This window comes from Mastigoproctus giganteus, chromosome 2, assembly GCF_048544385.1.
Source record: "Mastigoproctus giganteus isolate SK-2022 chromosome 2, ASM4854438v1, whole genome shotgun sequence".
Classification (NCBI taxonomy): domain Eukaryota; kingdom Metazoa; phylum Arthropoda; class Arachnida; order Uropygi; family Thelyphonidae; genus Mastigoproctus; species Mastigoproctus giganteus.
The window spans coordinates 251,279,165-251,300,881 of record NC_143576.1 but is presented as its reverse complement, the minus strand read 5'-3'; the positions used below and the strand labels follow the sequence as shown (position 1 = coordinate 251,300,881).

The 21,717-nt window shown below is 37.2% G+C and overlaps 1 protein-coding gene across 2 annotated transcripts in view; it reads left to right on the top strand.

Moving 5' to 3' along the window:
- Nucleotides 1–21,717, top strand: part of ben (ubiquitin-conjugating enzyme E2 N) — a 116,425-nt gene that overhangs the window by 76,322 nt on the left and 18,386 nt on the right. For both annotated transcript variants that reach the window (XM_090369086.1, XM_090369087.1), the window contains exon 4: nt 7,620–7,760. In XM_090369086.1, the coding sequence (XP_090225212.1) occupies nt 7,620–7,760 (141 nt within the window). The remainder of the gene's footprint in view (nt 1–7,619; nt 7,761–21,717) is intronic.

The following is a 21,717-nucleotide window of genomic DNA, read 5'->3' as shown; positions in this document are numbered from 1 at the left end:
ATAGAGTGTCTTGTAATAAGTTGACAGTGAGTAGATTTATTTCCAAACTCAAGAATACTGGTTCTGCTGATAGGAAAAAAGGAACCGGATGCAAATGAGTCTCTATGCCAAAACAGACTGCTTTTTGAAGTGCTTATGTTTTAAAAACCACAAAGCTTCTTCGTCTGAGCTGAAAAGAGAATGGGAAGAACATACAGGAGTGGTAGCAAGTGCAGTAACAGTCAGAAGGTGCCTCTTCAAAAATGGACTTGTAGCCTAAGAAGAAGCTCCTCCTCACAGAAAAAATGAAAAAGGCCCGATTAATTTGGTATAAGGAGCATGTCAAATGGATCCCCAAGCAGTGGAAGTCAGTTATTTTCTTGGATGAGAAGAAATTCAACCTGCATGGCTCTGATGGGAGACAAATGATTCGCCGTAGATGGTGAAAAATACCATCCAGACTGTATGGTGTCTACAGTGAAATTCCCTACCAGCCAAATGATGTGGGGGTGCATTTCGTATCATGGAGTAGGTCACCTGCAGTTTATAAAAGGTTCCATAAATGCCAATGGATACCTGGCTACATTGGAAGGCAAATTGCTGCCAACTATTAGAGACCATTTTGTTTTCCATTTAAAATGATAAACTGAAGCAAATTGAGGGCTTCTGATTACATTTCAGCCATAATTGTTGTGTTTACCAAAACTGTTGTATAAAGGTTGCAAATGCTGATTTTGGAATATTTTGAGAGCACCTGTGAAATATTACTTAGCTTTGCCTTAACTATTAATAAATATCTTTTGTTTATATTTCTATTTGTAACATATCATCGCGAAAAAGGGCCGACCGGGCTAGCCGGGTAGGTAAAGTGCCTGCCCAGCAACCTAAAGGTCGCGGGTTCGATTCCCGCCTCAGGCTGGATATCACGATGGTGCCGGACCAACCGGTTGGTTGGATATCCCGGCCACGATACACGAAGGAAGCAAAAAAAAACTGGTTCCTTCGTGTATTGATCACATCATACGAAATAAATAAATAAATAAAATCGCGAAAAAGAGTTAGAAATGTGAAATTCCTATGTGATGCACTTTTTATTTTATTTTATCTGTCAGCAGCATGCACTCAATTTATTTTTAATAAACTCTAGTTATTTTGACTGTCTGATCAGTTGAAGGAATATTTACAATATTTATTTCATTAGAGTTTTACTTGTTGCTTGAGGAAAATGGCCTGTTTTTCATTAGGTATTAGTCGCTACCTTCTCCTGCAAAAGAAATACAGGAATACCTCGCATAGCATGGTTAATTCGTGCCAAAAAAATACCGTGCTGATCAAGGTATTATTAGTATGTATTTTAATGTAATGCATTCTGACAATTTGATTATATGGGTTGAGTTGCAAAAATATAGGCGCCTCCGTAGCCAGGTGGGAAGGAGCAGCAGTGCGTAGCACACGCTTCTTGATTAGACCCGAGGTTCGAACCCGTCACCACCAAATATGGACGATGCGGAAAGGTCAGGGAATGACCACTGCATATCCCCGGAGCAATATGGCCTTAGTTGCTAATGCTCCTAAAAACCAAAATAACATAACATAACATAACAGCAAAAATATATAGGTGTTTGTTTACTATAAATTGATGCACACAAAGTTCTTGCAAAAAAGAAAGAAAAATACTAGTAAGTACAGTACAAATGATTTTTATTGCAGTATATACATACCAAAAGAATATAAGTGAAGTATGTACTGTATTTTTACGAGGTATGAAAGTAAGCGCCCGCCTTACTTTCATACCTCGTTCGATGTTTGGATCTAGAAGAACACTCGGTGCCATTACTTTCTTCTTTCCACTCATATTTGCATATAAATGTGTAACATTTTTTTAAAAAATAATCTTTAATAAAAATACACAGCGAAAAAATTTATACAGCTTATGCACTGTCAATGACCTCACTGCTCAGAATCTAGAGTGTTTACTAATGTGTGAATGCTACCAGAGTTTGTATATAATGGGAGTTGCGACAACAGTCAACGTGGCCTTGAATCCATAATGCATTGGCCTTATGGACACAGCAAAAAATATTTGTACAGCTTAAACACAGTCAACGACCTCACTGCTCAGAATCTAGAGTGTTTACTAGTGTATTAATGCTACCAGAGTCTGTATATAATGGGATTTGCGACAATAGTCAGCATGGCCTTGAATCCATAATGCATTGGCCTACGTGCTGGCATTATAATACATACATACATACATACATATCAAATGTATTGGTGCGTAATGCAGTTAATTTTTTTTCAATTTGTAAACCGCGCTATGCGAGGATTTCCTGTATATCCTAAATCATTTAATTTATATGTTAAAATTTGGATAAATTAATAAATCTTGTTCTTTATTTATTTATTTATTGTTTGTTTGTTTGTTTGTTTGTTGTATTTTTATTCAGTTGTTTGAAAAATGATCACAGAGTGACTAACCACTTGAACCTGGCAGGAAATTTTTTTGGTAATCTCAGTGGGAAGTTTATTGCTTAACACTCCAGAGCATTGATAGTTTAGTAATTAGACAATACCCAGTGGTTGTGTAGCACTAAAGTAAGTGTTCGAGTATACTAGTAGGGTAAGAAAACACAAGGGGCAATGCTCATCTCAAAGCTTGAGAAGAGCATTGAGCAGAATGGTATGTTATTTAAGTTATTTGGTAGAAAAACCACTCAAAGGTAGTTACCAAAGAGTTAGTCTAAATGATAACTGAAAAGTTATTGCACTTTTAAAAAAAGAAATAGTTGAAATTTCAGTATTTTTCACAATGTCTTGTTTTGTTTCATTTATTTGAGAGACAAAACAGAAATTAGATATACATAGTTGAGTAGTAGTGAGCTATTGTATTGGAATTCTCTGGATAGAATAACCCAAAGCCTTTACTGAAACGGCAAACTAAATTCAATTAATGTGTGACGATATATTTTACTTGAGATAACTAGAGTATACACACAATGATGAAAATAGTTTACTGAGAAATTACAATCTCATTCTTCCTTAATTAACCTCTAATCTTGCTCTTAACAATAATAACAATTCAAACTCTACTTTGGAATTCATTATCAAATCTTGAAAAGAGTGGCTAGTAAATATCTGGATGTCCTAGATTAAACAGTCTAATCTAGATTACTGTCTCAGCTTCTGGCAGTATATCTTTATTTAATTTTGTGAATTGTATGACAGTACACAAATTTCAGATAAGGTCTTGACATTTTGATATAACACATTAAATAATGATATTTCAGTTCCAAAGAAATAAACAAATTTTTTCAGCATCCTACAATTTTAAAAATAAGCCAGACAAAATACAAAGCTAACCAAGTAGATTTAAACACCATAAGGTGGAGAAGAGTGGATTTCTGCTATCTGTTAATGTCTACCGTTAGTTGGAAACACAAATAAGAGATGGCAGCACATCCAGAAAGATTTTGAACAATTCTATGTTAATGAATGCATGTTGAATCAACCTTGGAAAATGTATATATGCATATGCACTCAAAAAAAAAAAGGTAATATAGTGCCTCCGTAGCCGAGTGGTCAAGAGTGGGAGTGCAGTAGCACATGCTCTTTGAGTAGACCGGGGTTTAAGCCCCTGACTGCTAAATATGGTCGATCTGCCAACCCACACCGGACCACCGTGGCAGATTATGGTCCATTTCCCTCAACATGAATTGTTTGAGGAGGCTACCATCCTGCAGTGGATTGATAATGGCAGCTGCTGCTTACCTTTGCTTACCTATAGTTCCTAATAAGCTTTTGCCTAATACATACTGATAATTTTATTATTTTCTTCATATAAATTATAATGTTATCAATAGTTACCTAAATTGCTTTTGCTTCTCATCTGCCTCAGCAGATGCAGAATTTATACAGATGTATTATTGAGTATCAACACAACCTGATTTTGCCTCTCCCATAGGGCCATAGTATACCTCTAGTTATAGGTCATGGTATACCCATAGGTAAAAGATTACCTCTCACAAGTCATGTTGTCACAAAGTATAACTTGTTGCAAATGTTTCTTATATGTGGTAGCACTATATAGAAATAACTGCTAGTGTCTAATATTATATGAAATGTATGAAGAGGTTTTGAAAGTTTGTAGCCTTATATAGAAATGAGTCTTTTGTATGTGCATTCACACATGAACACTTCTTTTGGGAAGGGGATGCCAGAAGTTTATCAAATTGTGACAGGAAGATAACTGATTTTGTGATAACTGAGAGGAAAGTGGAAGAAAATGTTGAAACTAAACATAAAAAAGTCACCTGGGGTGGATGGGATCTATCCAGTTATATTAAGGGAAACAGCAAAGGAGGTAATCAAACCTTAACCATAATTATGAGCATCTATGGATTCAGGTGAATCCAAAGATGCTCATAACTTCACCTCACCTGAATCAAATCGATTCAGGTGAGGTTTATTGTAGATCTGCAAATTATCCCCAATTCGCAAAGAAAAATCACAAGGTCACACAAATAATTACAGACCTGTTAGCTTACTTCTGACGGAGAAAATAGTGCAGTCACTGGTTAAAGAAGTAATGCAGGACCATCTAGACATATGGAACATATATAAATGCATTCTTGATGCATCACGATCAGCAATGCAGTTATACTATAGTCACAGCATGGGTTTGTTGAGGGTCAGACTTATCTGACCAGTCTGATTGGATACTATGAAGCATTAACAAATCATCTGGATACATAAAAATAATTTTGATAATTATATACTTGAATTTCAGAAAAAGTTTTGATACTGTTGTACATAAAAGACTGCTACATAAATTGGAGCAGTGAGGCATTAAGGGCAAGTCACTGCTATGGATAAAGGGATGATTGAGTGGGAGAGGATGGAGAATAGTTATTAATGGACACTGCTTTTGAGTGACTACTTTTATTAGCAGAATCTCCCAGGGTTCAGTGTTGGGGCCATTGTTGTTTTCTATGTTTATTAATGATATCGATGTATATTAGACATTAAGTTTGCAGATGATACAAAGGTTGGCATGATTGCAGATGATACAAAGGTAGTTAATGACAGTAATCAAGGTAAACTACTGCAACAAGATCCAAAAAAATTAGGCAGATGGGCTGAGAAATGGCAGTTGAAGTTGACACTGACACAGGGTAGTGCATATGGGAATCAGTAATCCTAGATTAATGTATTAATTGTGTGGTACTACACTCAGGGTAGTGGAAAATGAAAAAGACATGGGGTAATTGTATGCAGTCAAATGTGCAGTTCTCTGATCAGTGCAGACAGGCTGCCCAGGCAGCTCATGGGGTTTTGTCAAGGATATACAGAACTTTGCTAGCAGGGATAAGGAGATGATTATCCCATTGTACAAGGCAGTAGTTAGGCTGCATCTTGAGGATTGCATGTTTGTCTGCAGGCCTTCATTTTAGAAAGAATGTTGACCTGCTGGAATGGTTGCAGAGAAGGACAACAAGATTGGTGAAGGGAACAAAAGGGTGGGCTTACCAAGAAAGGCTTCAATTCTGCAAATTGTAATGTTTGAAAACTAGGCACCTGAGAGGTGATATGAATGAGCTGTTTAACTCTTTGAATGGAATTGAGTAAGCTCAGTCAGTGTTGATGAAATCCTTCTTCTTGCTCAGACTACACACAAGGGGACATAAATTCAAATTTAGGATGTTTGCAGGGTAGGAGTGCAGAAATTTCCCTTCATCTAGTGGTTGTTTGATTGTTGGAACTAACTCCCATCTGGTGTAGTAGAGGTGGATAGCTTGAATAAATTCAAGGAAGAACTAGACACACTGTTGGAGGAGATGGACGTGTGATAATGGAGTTTTTTTTTTTTTTTTTTTAATTCAGGCCATCCACTTTCACAACAACATTGAAGCCTGTTCCAACAATCATTTGCCATTACTGATACTAATAAGGCCAATGAATTTGTGAATATAATCATGTTTGGTTAATTGGTTTTTTTATAAACAAATGCAAAATATATGTTCATAACTTTATTATTTTTTGCTTGTGAAGCCATTGAACTCATTGTTTTTTTTTCTGTTTTTTTTTCAGATAATGGATAGATTTTAACATCTTGTTGCCATAAGATACATACAGAGAAGGATTTAACACCAAAAGAAATCCTTGAAGATATGATACATACTTTGGGTACATCTGCTCCATCATGTGCCACGCCATACTGAAAAAATGGCAGCAGAATTCAGTGGGGAGAGAGTGAGAATGTGTATATCGAAGATCTTTCGCAGTGTCTGACCAATAATTGCTACGTGCTGAGAAAGCATTTTATAATTCACTGTATGATAGTGGCAGACCAGTGATGACTGTCCACAAAACAGTGTAGCCTATAGATTTCTCGTATGAATGGATGTAAAACATTCTTACAGAAATTGGATTAGTCAAAGGTTTCTGCAGGATGGTTCCCACAGTTTCTGATGCACTCAAAACTAGTGTACTTTGCAAAGCACATCTGGAAAAATTTTTGGCATGATTTGTAACCATAGATGTATCATGGATCGACCGCCATTAGCACAAGTCAAAGCAGCCGTTCAAACAGTGAAAACACCCGACTTCACTGCCTCCATGAAGGCAAAAACAGTTCCATTGGCTAGAAAGGTTGATGTTAGCAGTCTTTTGGGATTCCATTGGAATAATAATGATGAATTTATGTTCCAACAGCCAAATTGTAACAGGAGTACACTGTGCTAACCTATTATGTAAATTACTAGATTCTGTCATGTTTAAAAGAGGTGAATTGATGGAGAAAAATTCAAAACAACTAAAGAGGTTAGATCAGCAATGGAAGCTTCTTCGTTTTTTTTTCCAGACCTTGATGAATTATTCTGCAAGTGTGGGATAACTGGAGTGCAGTATTGTTGGAATAAGTGTGTACAGTTCTGAGAAGATTGTATTGAAAAATGGTGCACACACACTGCTGTGAGTCTCCTGCTTCATATTGAGGTTACAAACTTTTCAGTACCTTCCCCCAACCTTATATGTGCAGTTTCATTTATCACTATTAAATCTGTTTGTATAACTGTTCTTTTTTCAAAAATTAAAAAAATTAGACCACTTCTGGAAATTTCAGAAACAGTTAGAACAACAGTAAACCATATATAGTACCACTGTGAACTAACTGCTAACAGAAATTAAATGTACCCAGTTTAACTCCCTTTGACTAATATATTCATCAAGTAGCATATCCCATAAACTCTCTAACATGGGTTAAAGTAGATTGGTTACTTAAGACTTTCCATGGATTTGTTTCACCCATTTTCCAGTTGAAGAAAACAGTTCCAAAAGATTTACAGTTAGTATTCTTATCCATATAAGAAAGCCCACCTTCTCCTAACGATTCATCAATTCTAAATTTTAACCTAGAGTTAGTATGTATTCTTATTCCAAAATAATATTGGTAATTTATGATTTACTTTTTATGTCTAGAATGCAACTTTAGGTGATCCTGCTTTCATTTTATCAATTGTGCTGGTAAAATTTTAAGTGTAGAACTTGACTTGAAGCACTTTTATACAGTTACACTCTAAATTTAAATATTAGAAATGTTAAAACAACTGAAATTATATTTCATAGTTCCTCCTCCTCCACAGATAAATGGAGTCCTGCCTTACAAATCAGAACAGTATTACTGTCTATCCAAGCTCTTCTCAGTGCTCCTAATCCTGATGATCCTTTAGCTAATGATGTTGCAGAGCAGTGGAAAGTAAATGAAGCAGAAGCTATCAAAACAGGTTAGTAAAACTGTTACTAATGCCATTGAACTTTTTTTTTTTTCTGTTAATGACTTCAAAATATTCTTATTATATCAGACTTTTGAAAAATTTCATTATTTTATATTACTAGAAAACAACCTACTACACAGGCAAACGAGCCACACCCAGCCATAAGCATGTCTGGATAGCCATGGGTTGGAGGGGATAACTTATAACATTAAATTATGCATTGAAACAATCAATTGACATGCGCCTCCATAGCCAGGTGGGCAGGAGCAGCAGTGTTAGCACATGCTTCTTGATTAGACCGGGGTTCGAGCCCGTGACCACCAAATACGAAGGATTTGGAAAGGTCGAGGAAATGACCACTGCATATCCCCAGAGCAATATGGCCTTAGTTGCTAATGCTCCTAAAAACCAAATAACAACAAAAACAATTAATTGACAAGCAAGTCATGTCAAATTGATCTGTGATCAGATATTAGAAATGATATCTGCTCATTGAAAAAATCAGCCTAATGGAAAAACTAACCTGCAAAGAAAGTTTGGCTTTCTGTTAATAAAATAAATGAATTAAAAAAAAAGAAAAAAGCATTACTTGTTTTATCAACACAACTTGTAAATTGTGAATAAATTCAGGGAATTTCCTTGTATTAAAATAAAACTGACAAACAAAATATAAACTTAGATTCAGAAGATAAAAATTAATTAAAAATAACCTGCTTCACGAATGAATAAAATATATTTAAATATCGCACTGTTTTTCCATCTCATGCTTAGATTAGATTAAAAACTAAAGTAAAATTAAATTTATATATACACTCCCACCTTAAGGTTTGGTATCATGTTTCATTTTTCTTAATTTTCAAAATTTTTATTAAAATAGGACCAACTTGTTTACCAATTTATATTAAAATATTTTCTATTATGTATAAAAATCAAAGAACTTATAATATTTAAGAAATTTCTAGAATGTTCAAGAATATTCCAGAAAGGTGTAAAGTGACTTCTGAATGTGGTAGAATGTTGTAGGTGACTTCAGAAAGTGTGAGTATTGCTTCAGTATTATAGAAGATTGTAGATGATTTTAGTGTTTTGCAATAATATAATTTGAGGAGTAAGTTATAAAATCAAACGCCCATTGTTCCAAAAGTGTTTGATAAAAGTTGTGTTTCATGATAAATATGGCAAGAAATAAGATACTGAGTGTTGATAAAAGAAGCACTATCATAACTACAGGGTGTCTCAAAAATATTGGTACAAATGTTTAGGTGAGGTAGGTAACATCTAAAGGAATGTGAATCGCATAGGAACCCATAACCGGAAACATCACCGTAAGTCGGTATACGGCGTGGTAGTCGCCGCACGAAGAGCATGCATTGATATACGAACTGTGAGCTGGCAGACATGCACCTAGTGTATGGATTAGCAGAGGGCAATGGATGAGCCGCTCAATGAATTTATGGAAAACGCTTCCCAGACAGACATGTACCGGACCACCGTTTGTTTGCACGTGTGCATCAAAATTTGTGCGATTATGGGTCATTTAGAGGTAACAGGAATAGTGCGGGCAGACCACGTTCGCACTAATTATTCTGGATGGCATTCAAGTGTGTTGAATGCCGTCCAGAATAATCCTACTACCAGCACACGTGCCGTTGCCTCTGCCTTACGAGTGTCTCGTTGCAGTGTATAGCGTGTCTGGCACGACGATTCCTTACACCCCTTTCATCTCCAAAGGGTTCAGTTACTGTCCCCCAAGATCATCCTGCACGTGTGGCTTTTGCGCAGTGGTTTCTCCAAGAAAGTGTTCAAGACTTGATTTTCCAGTTCACGGATGAGGCTTATTTCACTCGGGAAGGCTTATTCAATCAGCACAATGCTCATGTGTGGGCTCACGACAACCCACACGGTGAGTGCCCCCATGCGGCACAACATCGCTTTGCAGTAAATGTGTGGGCAAGTATGGTTGGTGACTACTTAGTCGGCCCATACCTGTTACCATCCTGCATGAACTCCGCTAAATATCGGATCTTTCTTGAACAAGTTCTACCAGGGTTACTTGACGATGTTCCAGCAAATGTGAGATGCAACATTTGGTTTCAACATGACAGGGCACCTGCCCATTATGGAAGGTGTGTTCATGACCATTTGAACAGGCGTTTTGGGCATCGATGAATTGGCCGTGGTGGACCCGTTGCCTGGCCCCCACACTCACCTGATTTATTGAGCCTTGATTTCTTTCTGTGGGGAGCCCTCAAATCTATTGTGTATGAATTGCCTGTGGAGACTGAAATGGATCTCGTCTGCGCTGCTGCTACTGTCAAAGAAACTCCAGGTGTGTTCGACCGTGTCCACCAATCCATGCTGCGTCGGTGTCACGCATGCATCGCGTCTCATGGTGGAACCTTCTAGCATCTGTTGTAACATCATGAAATGCATCCATCTCGTACTCTATTGTTAATATTATGTCAAATAAATGTTTGCCACTAATTACTGTCTTGTGGCATTTCTGCTTCTTGTGCCTCTGCTACTACTTTCCCGTGATGTTTCCGGTTATGGGTTCATATGCGATTCACATTCGTTTAGATGTTACCTACCTCCCCTAAACGTTTGTACCAATATTTTTGAGACACCCTGTATTTGAGACAAATATAAAGAAGGTTAGAAGTTAAAGTTGCATGAGAAGGATTGGCAAAAAAAACTAGTTGTTTCATTTAAAGGAGTACAAACCTACCATTCAACTATTCAAGGAGACTGGCAGTTTCAAGGACAAATCTCAATCAGTATGACCATGTGTAACAACAGAAGCACAGCATAAGACCATAATACTGATTTCTAAACACAATCGATGATTTGCTGCACCTGAAATTCAAGCTGAGTTCAATAGGAACAGAGAAACTCCATGTCTACATCTACTGTAAAACTTTGTCGTAAACAAGCAGGACTTCATTGTGTAGCAGTCCAAAAACCACTATTAAAACTGGAAAATTGAAAGAAACAGATTTGAGCTAAGAGCCATTAACATTGGACAATTGAAGAGTGGAAAAATGTACCGTGTATAGATGAATCCAAATTTGAAATTTTTGGATCCAAAAATTTGAAATTTGAGTTGGTGAGACAATCAACTGAAGAAAAACGTGGTGCCACATTGTTTAGTGCCTACAGTCAAGTATGGTGGTGGTTACATTATGATCTGGGATTGCCTCTGTTTTTCTTGAGTGAGTGACATCATCGGAATTGAAGGAATTTTACGAAAAGAGGGCTATAAAAACTTTCTTGAATATAATGCACTATCCTCTGGACTTCAGAGGATATTACATTATGGAAGAAATTTTATTTTACAACAAAACAATGACCAAAAGCACAGCTCTAAGCTGTGCAGGGACTTTCTAGCAACTAAGAAACAGGATGAAGTATTAAATTATGTGTGGCCACCCCAATTTCCTGACTTAAACCCAGTAGAGCTTTTATGGGATATCCATAGACCAGTGATATTCAACCTTTTCCCACATATGGGCCATATTCAAAGTTAGATTTGTTTTTTTGTGCGCCGCACTAAGTGATTGGAGAAAAATTAGTGAGTTGCATTTTCCATACCTTGTTACATGTAAAAGGAAGTTTCTATTTTCATGTTACCACATGAGTTTAAAGTTTTTATTTTCAGACTATATATAAAAAATGCAAATTCCCAACACTTTTATGTGCAACAAATCTGTCAGTGATTTATTTTTTAGATTTTTTTAAGATTATAAAAATATGACTTGTTTTTTTAAAAAAAATCTACTTTTTTTTTTCAATGCTCACTTTAGAAAATCTACAACCTGAAAAGGATCACCACTTTTCACAATTAAGGTGGATAAATAAATATAATGATACACCTAAAATTGAAAATATTCGGAAATTTTAAATACAATACACAATTACATTTACTAAACAAAACATTTAATGAGAAATTTTTTTGATAATTAACAAAATTTAAAATGCTGTATTAGTTCGTGGGCTGTATAAAACTAATCCACGGGCTGTAGGTTGGACACCACTGATCTATACCATCAAGTTCGTGAAGTCTGGGGGTGCCTCCGTAGCCAGGTGGGTAGGAGCAGCAGTGCGTAGCACACGCTTCTTGATTAGACTGGGGTTCAAGCCTGTGACCACCAAATACGGAGGATGGGGAAAGGTCAGGGAACGACCACCGCATATCCCTGGAGCAATATGGCCTTAGTTGCTAATGCTCCTAAAAACCAAATAACAAACAAACAAACTTCGTGAAGTCTGTCCACCCTCACAAAACTTATGGGAAAACTTGCAGATCACTTGGAATAATACTAGTCAGTATGCTATTATAAAATTATTTGCCAGAATGCCATTAAAACAGTGATAAAATCTCATAGAAGATATTTTGATGAAAAATCAGTATAGCAGTTAAAGTTAATTGATTGGAAGAGGGGATCTATGTGATTGTTCATCATTATGAGATAAGTAATTTATTACTGAATGATTAGACCACCTCAATGTCAAACTTCTAAACAATTCTGGCTATGTTTCGGGAAGACAGAAAACAGTGAGTTCCTGAAACGTAGCCAGAATTGTTTAGTGTTTGGCACTGAGGTGTTTCAGTTGTTCAAATTGTTGCATTTCAATAATAAATTACTAAAATCTACTACATGATGTAGTAGTGTAGTCTCGATGAATTATCTTACAATAGTAATATTAATCATTTCAGTATTTTTTTGCTGTAAATTTTTTAATGCTTAATATAAAATCTTTGTAGTGTGTGCATGGTTTTTTTTTTAATATATATATATATATATATATATATATATATTAACCCTTACACTGTCAAAAAAATTAACGAAAACTGTTGTCATATGCCGTGATTCCAAACTTTTAGATGGGAGTGTAGCTTAGCATAGACTAATTTCCAAGGTTACTGTCCAAGTGTTAAATAGTAGATGCAATGAGTTTAATACCTAAAGAGAAAAGCTGTGTTTATGTGATAGTGGGAAATAAATTATAATTTTATTTAGAAATTTCATTTTCAAATTTCCTCAACCCTGGAAAGGACTGAATGGACCAGACTAATTCTTGCACCTTTGCCTCCTTGATTCTAGGGCCAGCTCTGCTCTCCAGTAATCTGGTGCCTCTTCTGCCATTGCATTTGAAATGCAAATACTGAATGCTCAAATGGATTATCAGCTCCTCTAGTACCTTTTTAGTTTATTTAAAAAAATGATCTAAATATTTGTAAATATCAACAGAAGGAAATAACACTATTTGTAGATTTTTTTTTTTTTTTTTTTTTTTTTATGAGACATTATCGAAAAAAATTCTTTTTGTGTAAAAATAAGTTCCAAAATTTAAATATACATTAAAATTTATGACACACAACTAACTGGAGAGAAGAATAGTTATGAAGCCATTACGTATGAAATATGAAAATACATGCATTCTCAGTTTTATGGTGTCAGTATGTTTATTTAAATTGATGAAGACCTCCACTGCTGTGTCATAAATTTTATGAGCTGTAGTATTTTAGGATTAATACTCTACTGAGAACTGTCTGAGCGTTCATATTTTTTCATTATGTGAGAGCAAAATCACTTACAGATTTCAATTATTCAGACTTGATTTATTTGATTGCCTAGGTGCAGTTTACTTCCACTTAAAGTTCAATGAACCTAATTAGCAAAAATTATTGGAGTTTGTGTACTTCATTTATCTGTTTATTTACATTGCAATATTTTTTATGAGAATCATGATATGATACAGCGTTTGCCAAAATTTTATAGTCACGGAACACTTTTTTATCTTAATATATTTACGTAACACATTCTTTTTGTGGCTGTTTGGTTTTTGAAATTCAAAATAAAAACAAAATATCATTATGCACTATTTCTAACAGGAAAACATATAAAGTGTTATAAAAATCCATTCAAAATTAACAATTGTGGTCTTTATAAAAAAAACAGTTATATGCATACAATAAAAAAATAAATTATTTTTAAAAGGAAAATGCAAATTGGATTTTAATGGGATTGGTGTTTTTATATCACAAATTCACTCACTATTAGGCATAATGCTGGAAAGTTGAGGTGCAGTGTAAAAGGAAAATCTAGAGTCTCTCACAAATAAGTTATAGGAAAAGAAAGTAATACTTGAACTGCATGTTTAGCCACATTGGGGTTCTTCTATTAGGCTACTCCAAAAATTATTTGGCGGAAGATCCTTAAACTTTTGTTTTAAATCAGAGTCAGAAATCGAATCAGTTAGGCTTTTGAACCCCAGAACCCAAGAATTATCATCGGTGGTTGTAGGAAAATATTCTAATAAAAATGAATGCAAGTCATGTAAGGGCCCCGAATGCCAAGTTAGTAATCATGGCGATTTGAAAGTGTCTTTTTTCCAAACGACTGATTAGAGAAATTGTTAAAAACCTTTTCTTTTATAAAGTTATTTATTTTTGGCTCTTCCTAAATAAAGAAGTAAACTTCCTGCCAAGAAAGGAAAGACACCTTTCTATTATACAGGGTGTCCTAAAAAGGTGTAACCGATTTTAAATGTTTGTAACAAATGTAATTTTAATGATAAAAACACAAAGCCTGCGCTAAATGTGAGAAAAACAGTTGAGGTTTTTACTGACATTTACAGAATTTGGAGGACTGAAAACCCACACTGCGTGCAGGAGTATCAGCGAGATAGCCCAAAGGTGAATGTGTGGTATGGCATCATGGTTGATCGTGTTATTGGACCCTTTTTCTTTCAAGAAGCGACTGTGAGAGCGGATAATTACCAGAACATGCTTGAGCTTTGTGTATCCTCAATTGGATGAACTGCCAAATGGGGTTATTTTCCAACAGGATGGAGTGCCGCCACATTGGGCTTTGAGTGTGAGGAGGTCTCTTGATGACAAGTTTCCTGGCCGTTGGATTGGGCGTGATGGTCCCATTGCATGGCCACCACGTTCACCAGATTTATTCCCTTGTGATTTCTTCTTATGGGGATTCATCAGAGACACAGTCTACAAGACCCCTGTTGCAGACATCGCAGACTTATTTAGCACAGGATACAAATGCAATTACCATGATTAAGCGTGACATCCTTGAAAAAACTTGGGATGAACTTTATTACCGATTAGATATTGTTCATGTGACAAATAGTGCACATGTTGAATGTCAGTAAAAACTTCAACTGTTTTTTTTTTTTTTTTTTTTTTCCACATTTAGCGCAGGTTTTGTGTTTCTATCATTAAAATTACATTTGTTACCAACATTTAAAATTGGTTACATCTTTTTTGGGACACCCTGTATATATAATTAACTTCTCTAACATACTAACCACTAACCTCTTATCGCTTGGTCACTGGCACTGCTCCTGTGCCTTCACATGGTGGGGCTGGTAACCTGAGTATAAATCCAATACTCAGGGCAAAAAGGAGCAATTACGGATCCCTTAACACTGACTGTAGAGCCTACATGCTCACGTGAACTTGAGTTATCTCAAGCAAAAAGAATCAAGAAAGATTATTCTTCACCTGAACTACCTGCTTTCTTAATTCTACATTCATTGTCAACTAAACCTCTTAGCAGCTTATCTCCATTTCTTGTGCAGAAAAGCATTGAGGCCATAGCAGGTACTCCTAAAGTTGTCAAACGACTTCGCTTAGGAGATCTCCTTATTGAAACGTCTAATCAAGTCATTTTAAGCAATTCCTGAAGCAAATGACCTTCGTAGGCCTTCCCATTTCTGTAACCCCACACTGAAATTGTAGAGGCCTAAGAAGCAGTCTTGATGAATTAAATTACTTAATGCACCAGCATGATCCTGCATGCATTTGTCTACAGGAAACTTATTTATCATCAAATTATACCCCACACTTCTCAAGGTATACACTATATAGATGTGACAGATGTTCTGAGTCTCCGGCAAGAGGAGGAGTAGCAATTTTAGTTTGTAGTAATGTACCATCCAAACCTATCCAGTTTTCCACCACTCTAGAACCAATAGCTGTTCGTATTGTTCTTGGAATTAATCTCACTCTTATCTCCATTTATATTCCACCAAACATTTCATGTTCCACTGAAGAACTTGACAATTTACTAAATCAACTGCCCCAACCTGTATTCTTTCTAGATGATCTGAATGCTCATCATCCTTTGTGATGTTTCCTGAACATAAATCGTAGAGGGAGGATGATCGAAACCATACTTGATAACCATCACTTAACATTACTGAACACCGGTGTACATACTTATATCCACCTGCCTGCATGATCAAGCTCTGCTCTGGACCTGTCCATATGTTCCTCATCCATTTATCCTAGCCTTGATTGGATAGTATTAACTGACTTTCACAACAGTGATCACTTTCCTATAATTTGCAACATACAGATGGATACAAACTATTCATCCTTTTTTTTTTTTTTTTTTTATGTGAACCCCAAACACGAGAGGTATTAGAACCTATAGTACTTAGTACCGTGCTTGGGTTGGAGGTTGAGAAGACGAAAGAAGATATTTGTTGACATTGGACTTGAACTTCTGTAGATTGTAATTTTCAGGAAATACGTATGAAGGAAGGTTGTTCCAGAAAACGGCAGTTGAATGAATAAATGAGGAAGATGAAACGTTGGTTCTGTGAGTTTGAAGTTGGACAGTAAATGGATGTTGGCTGGTGGCGGCACGTGTTCGGACTGTTTTGAAAGAGAGAGCGGGAATTATAGAAGCTAATTCAGAAGAACAGTGCCCATGGAAGTATCTGTAGAAGAGGCATGCAGCAGAAACAGTACATCTATGAGACATCGAGTGGAGAGAGACTCTGTTAGAGATGAATCATTAATTAACCTAACTGCCCTCTTCTGAATGGAATCAAGAAGCCTGAGAGAGGTTTTGGGGGCACCACCCCAGATGTGGGAACAATATTCCATGGCAGGGCGGATTTGTGATTTATACAGAGTGAGCAGCTGTTTGTAAGAAAAGTAACGCCGAGAGCGAAAGAGAAAACCAAGTTTTTTAGATGCAGAGGAAGCAATATTTGTAATGTGCTTGTGCCAAGAGAGATTAGAAGTCAGGGTAATCCCCAAAAGAGATATATCCTTTTGCCTAGAAATTGGAGTATCACTAAAGCTGTCAAGCTGAGCTTCTTCAGAGAGATCTAGATAGACTTCAGGAATGGTCAGAAAAATGGCAGCTGTGCTTTAATCCAACAAAGTGTTTGGGATTACTGTTTCCAAGGTGTAACACCTGGGAAACAGTAATCCCAAAAAAACTTATTCACTTGGTGGAGTTCAACTAAACCCAGTACTGGAGGAAAGGGACTTGGGTGTTACGATACGGTCAGACATGAAATTCTCTGAGCATTGTGAACAGGTTGCAAGGAAGGCCCATGGTGTCCTATCGATGATCTATCGAACTCTTGCAAGTAGAGATAGGGACGTGATAATCCCATTACATAAGGCTTATGTTAGACCACACTTGGAATACTGTGTTCAAGTATGGAGACCGCACCTAAAGAAAGACATCGAGCTTCTTGAAAGGGTGCAAAGAAGGGTAACTCGCCTGGTGAGATCGGCAAAAGGGCGTCCTTATGAAGAAAGACTTCGAATATGTGGGTTGCAGAGTTTGGAAACTAGACACCTTAGAGGAGATTTGATTGAGGTGTTTAAGGCTCTGAGAGGCATCAGTAAAATGAATGAGGATGAAATTTTCAAGATTATAAATGATGCTAGAACTAGGGGACATAAATTCAAGTTACGGGGGGAAATGTTTAGATTGGACTGCAGGAAGTTTTATTTTAGCCAGCGAGTTATAAATTACTGGAATAAGTTGCCTTCATGGGTGGTAGAGGCCGACAGTTTGGGGAAATTCAAAGGTCATTTGGATAGTACTTTCGGGTAAGGGAAGCGCATAGGATGATAGGTTTGATTTCCTTTTTTTTTTTTTTTTTATTAATTATTATTATTTAGTTATTTATTTTTTATTTATTTATTTATTTTTTTTTTTTTTTTGGCTGGTGCAGCATAAGCCATAGGCTTTCTTGCACCATGCGGCCATTACTAATACTAATACTAAAGATAAGCATAGAAGCAGATGAATCCTTTTTTGCGAGATATAAGACAAGACTGAGTTTTAGAAGGGTTGAAATCAACTAAGTTGTCTTTGCCCCACTGGAGAATTACCTGAAGATCGGCATTTAAGGAATTGGTAGCAGATTTTCGAGAAGTTGAAGCTGATTGAGCAGGACACGGTTTCTCAAAATGGAAAGTTGAATGCAATGTGCTATCATCGGCAAAACTATGGATGGGATTTCCAGTCAATGGAAGAAGGTCATTGATATACAAGAGGAAAAGAGTGGGGGAAAGAACTGAACCTTGGGGGACACCGGCATTAGTGGAGAAGTTAGAAGACAGAGAGCCATCAACCATCACCCTCAGTGAGCGATCAGAGAGAAAACCGGATAACCAATTACTAAAAACAGTTGGCAAACGATAAGATGGAAGCTTGTTTAGAAGACCTTTATGCCAAACACGATCAAAAGCCTTTGAGGTGTCAAGAGCAACTACTTGTGTTTCACCAAACCTTTCCATTGAATTAGTCCATAAATGGGTAACATAAGCCAGTGTATCACCAGTGGATCGACACTGACGGAATCCATACTGATGATCGTTGATCAGACGGAAGGTTTCTGGGTAGTGTAAGAGTTGGCGGTTAATTGATTTCTCCATTACTTTAGAAAGAGTAGAAGTAATTGGATGGGAGGGATTTGTCACCCTTTTTAGGAACTGGCTGGATATGAGCAAATTTCCAAGCAGAAGGAAAAACACCTTTGGAATAAGAAAGTGAAAAAAGGTGGCAAAGAATAGGAGTAAGTTCAGGAGCACAGGTTTTGAGAACAAGTGGAGAAATACCATCAGGACCTGGAGCTTTCTTAGCATCAAGATTCATCAAAATCCTTCTGATATCCTTTTGACAGAAGACCACAGGAGGCATTGAATGGAGAGTGTTGGGAATGGTGGGAGGCGTTTTACCAAGATCATTAATACATGAGCTGGAAGAAAAATGGGATGCTAGCAGGTCAGCTTTATCCTTGGCTGAAGTGACAACAGAACCATCTGGTTTGGACAGAGGTGGGAGCAGAGATGGGCAAAAGTTGCGGCCAATAGCTTTGGCAAGAGACCAGAATGCTCGGCTACCATTAGGGCAAGAAGCAAGTTTTGTACTCTTAGCCTGTTCAAAACTGTAGTTTGGACTGATTAATAACTGCTTTACAATTGTTGCAAGCTTTGGTGTAGGCAGAAAATGAAACTGAAGAATTAGAAACAAGCCAATTACGATATGCAACATTCTTCTCTTGGACAGCCTTAGCACATTTATTGGAAAACCAAGGTTTAGATAAAGGACAAGATTTTAAAGTGGAGTGTGGGATTCCATTCCTGCAAGAATAATTTCACTGACACGATCTGAGCAAACGTTGACAATAGAACTTTTGAAACAGTAATCCGACCAAGGAAAAGAAGAAAAGAAGTCTCGCAGGTCATCCCATTTTGCATTCTTGTAATGCCAAACAACACGAGGTTGGGAATAGCCACGAGATAAAGGTTCCATTGGAGAAGAGACAATCACCAAGTTGTGATCTGAAGTGCCTAAAGGACCTCTCACTTCGACCGTGTACTTAGAAGGGTTGTTTGTGAGAAAAAGATCAAGCGTATTGGTTGTATGATTAGGATTGTCCGGTATCCTTGTAGATAAATGAACAATCTGTGCTAGGTCATTAGTAATTGCAAAAGCCTCAGCATCTCCACCTGCTGGGTCGGTGTGACTAGAAAACGGAAGCCAGCTGGAGTTGTGAACATTAAAATCACCAAGGAAAATTACCTCACTGTTAGGAAAGTTGGACTGGAGAAAGTCAAGTTGCAACGAGAGGAAGTCAAAGAGCTCCAAGTGATTAGTGGAGTTGGGAGAACGGTAGAGACAACAGATGAATTTGACACGATGAGGTAGAGAGATTTTAAGCCAGAGAAGATCAAAGAGAGGAGATTCCAAATTTCCAAGTCTCTGACAGGGAATATCAGAACGGACATATGCACAAGTACCACCTTTGAGGCGAAAGGAATCATACAGCGAATAATTTGGGCATCTGAGATGAGCAGTAGTTGAATCAACCGATAACTGAGATTCTGTCAGAAAAAGTACATGGAGTTTGGCAGACTGCAAGTGGAAATGGACATCGTTGAGATTAGAATTGAGACCACGTATATTTGTGAAATGAATTAGGAAGTCCTTGGGGGGTTTAGATCTTTTCGCAGATAAGCTTGTTCTATTAGTTTGACAATTCATGGTGTATTCAATAGTAAGAAAAAGTGGGTGGGACATGCTGTATGAAGTAATGAAATTTTTGGATATGGCGTACATGTGGTAAGAATATACCTAGATCCTTGACATAACGTGGCCTCGACAATGCTCCCCGCATACACACTACTCGGACTCCCTCCAGTCACTATCTGGCAGAATAGAGGTAGCAAGATTATACACTAGCTGATCTGGAAGCCTCCTAGAGAGTTACCAATAGGTTCGGTCCGGTGTACTAACTAGCGGCCGGTCTGCGAAAACCCTTTTAGAGCTGTACCCTCGAAATGTAAGGAATATTGGATCTCGCCACGACGTTCATCATAACCTCAAAAGTCATTAATCATACTGCATGATGGAAGAGATAGGGAAGGGTTGACCGAAACTTAGCTCTAGAGACTAAACATGGGTTCCACCACTTCAAGCCTCCAATAAGCAAAGTGGTGGTATTTCACCAGTTGATGAGAGTCATCTTCCACCTAGTACTGCCTGGTAACATAGAGGGGCGGCGTTCCTCCATGTGGTGTGGGGGCCACACCTCGACCCCTGCTTACATTGGTTCACACCTGGGTGGTCACCTACCATATACTTGTGCATGGAGGTTATACCCAGGATTACTAACAGTCCCACCATCGTGAAGGTGCAAGCAGAGGATTTGGCTGTCACAGACCGTCCGGACTTCGCCGAAATTGGGTCCACTTGACTTGAGTGTCGCCCGAATATCAGTTCCATCAGCGTTTTAGACTCCCAGGTAGCAAGTACAGCTTGTCTGGCATATCTGAGAGAATGTCTGTGACAACCTCTAACCAACAAATTATGTAGAATTTTCACCGAGCTAACTGGGAGAAGTAAGTTTTCAAAAACAGTTCAGTTTGATAACTACTTGATTCTTACTGCATCTATTAATAATGCCACTAGACATAAAGTAGAAGAACTACTTGGAGCTGCTGCCAGTGCAATACCGAAAGTAAACTTTACCAAACAAAGATATAATGGTTGGTGGACAAGGGATTGCTTTTTTGCCAAAAGAAAACAAAATAAAGCATGGAACATTTTTTGCTGAAATGCTACAACGGAGAACCTTTTAAACTATAAACAACTGAAAGCTGAAGCATGCCGATTTCGTAGAAAAGCTAAATAGGACGCATGGATTCGATTCAGTTCTACCATTTGCAGAAACACTGACCCCAGAATAATCTGGAGAAAGATCTGTATCCTCAGTGGAAAGTGTTGACAAACCAAGGCCCCAATCCTGTTCTGGAAAAGAATAGATATTTCTTCTCCAACTGATATTGTAAAGGCATTAGGAGAAACATTCGCAGTCACTTCATCATCTCAGTCTTATGAAGACTCAATTAGATGCAAAAAAATGTCTGTAGAAAAATATAAAATTACCTTTGTTACAAACCAATCTTATTCTTATAACCTTCCGTTCACTATGAATGAACTCGATGAAGCTCTCCAGAATTCTCGAAATAGTTCTGCTGGACCAGATGGCATTTTCTACATAATGCTTCGACACCTCAACTCAAATAGAAAATCTACAATACTGAAATTTTACAACAGAATCTTTGAGGAGAATGTTTACCCTGATACATGGCATCAGTCAGTTGTGGCAGCCATAGCAAAAC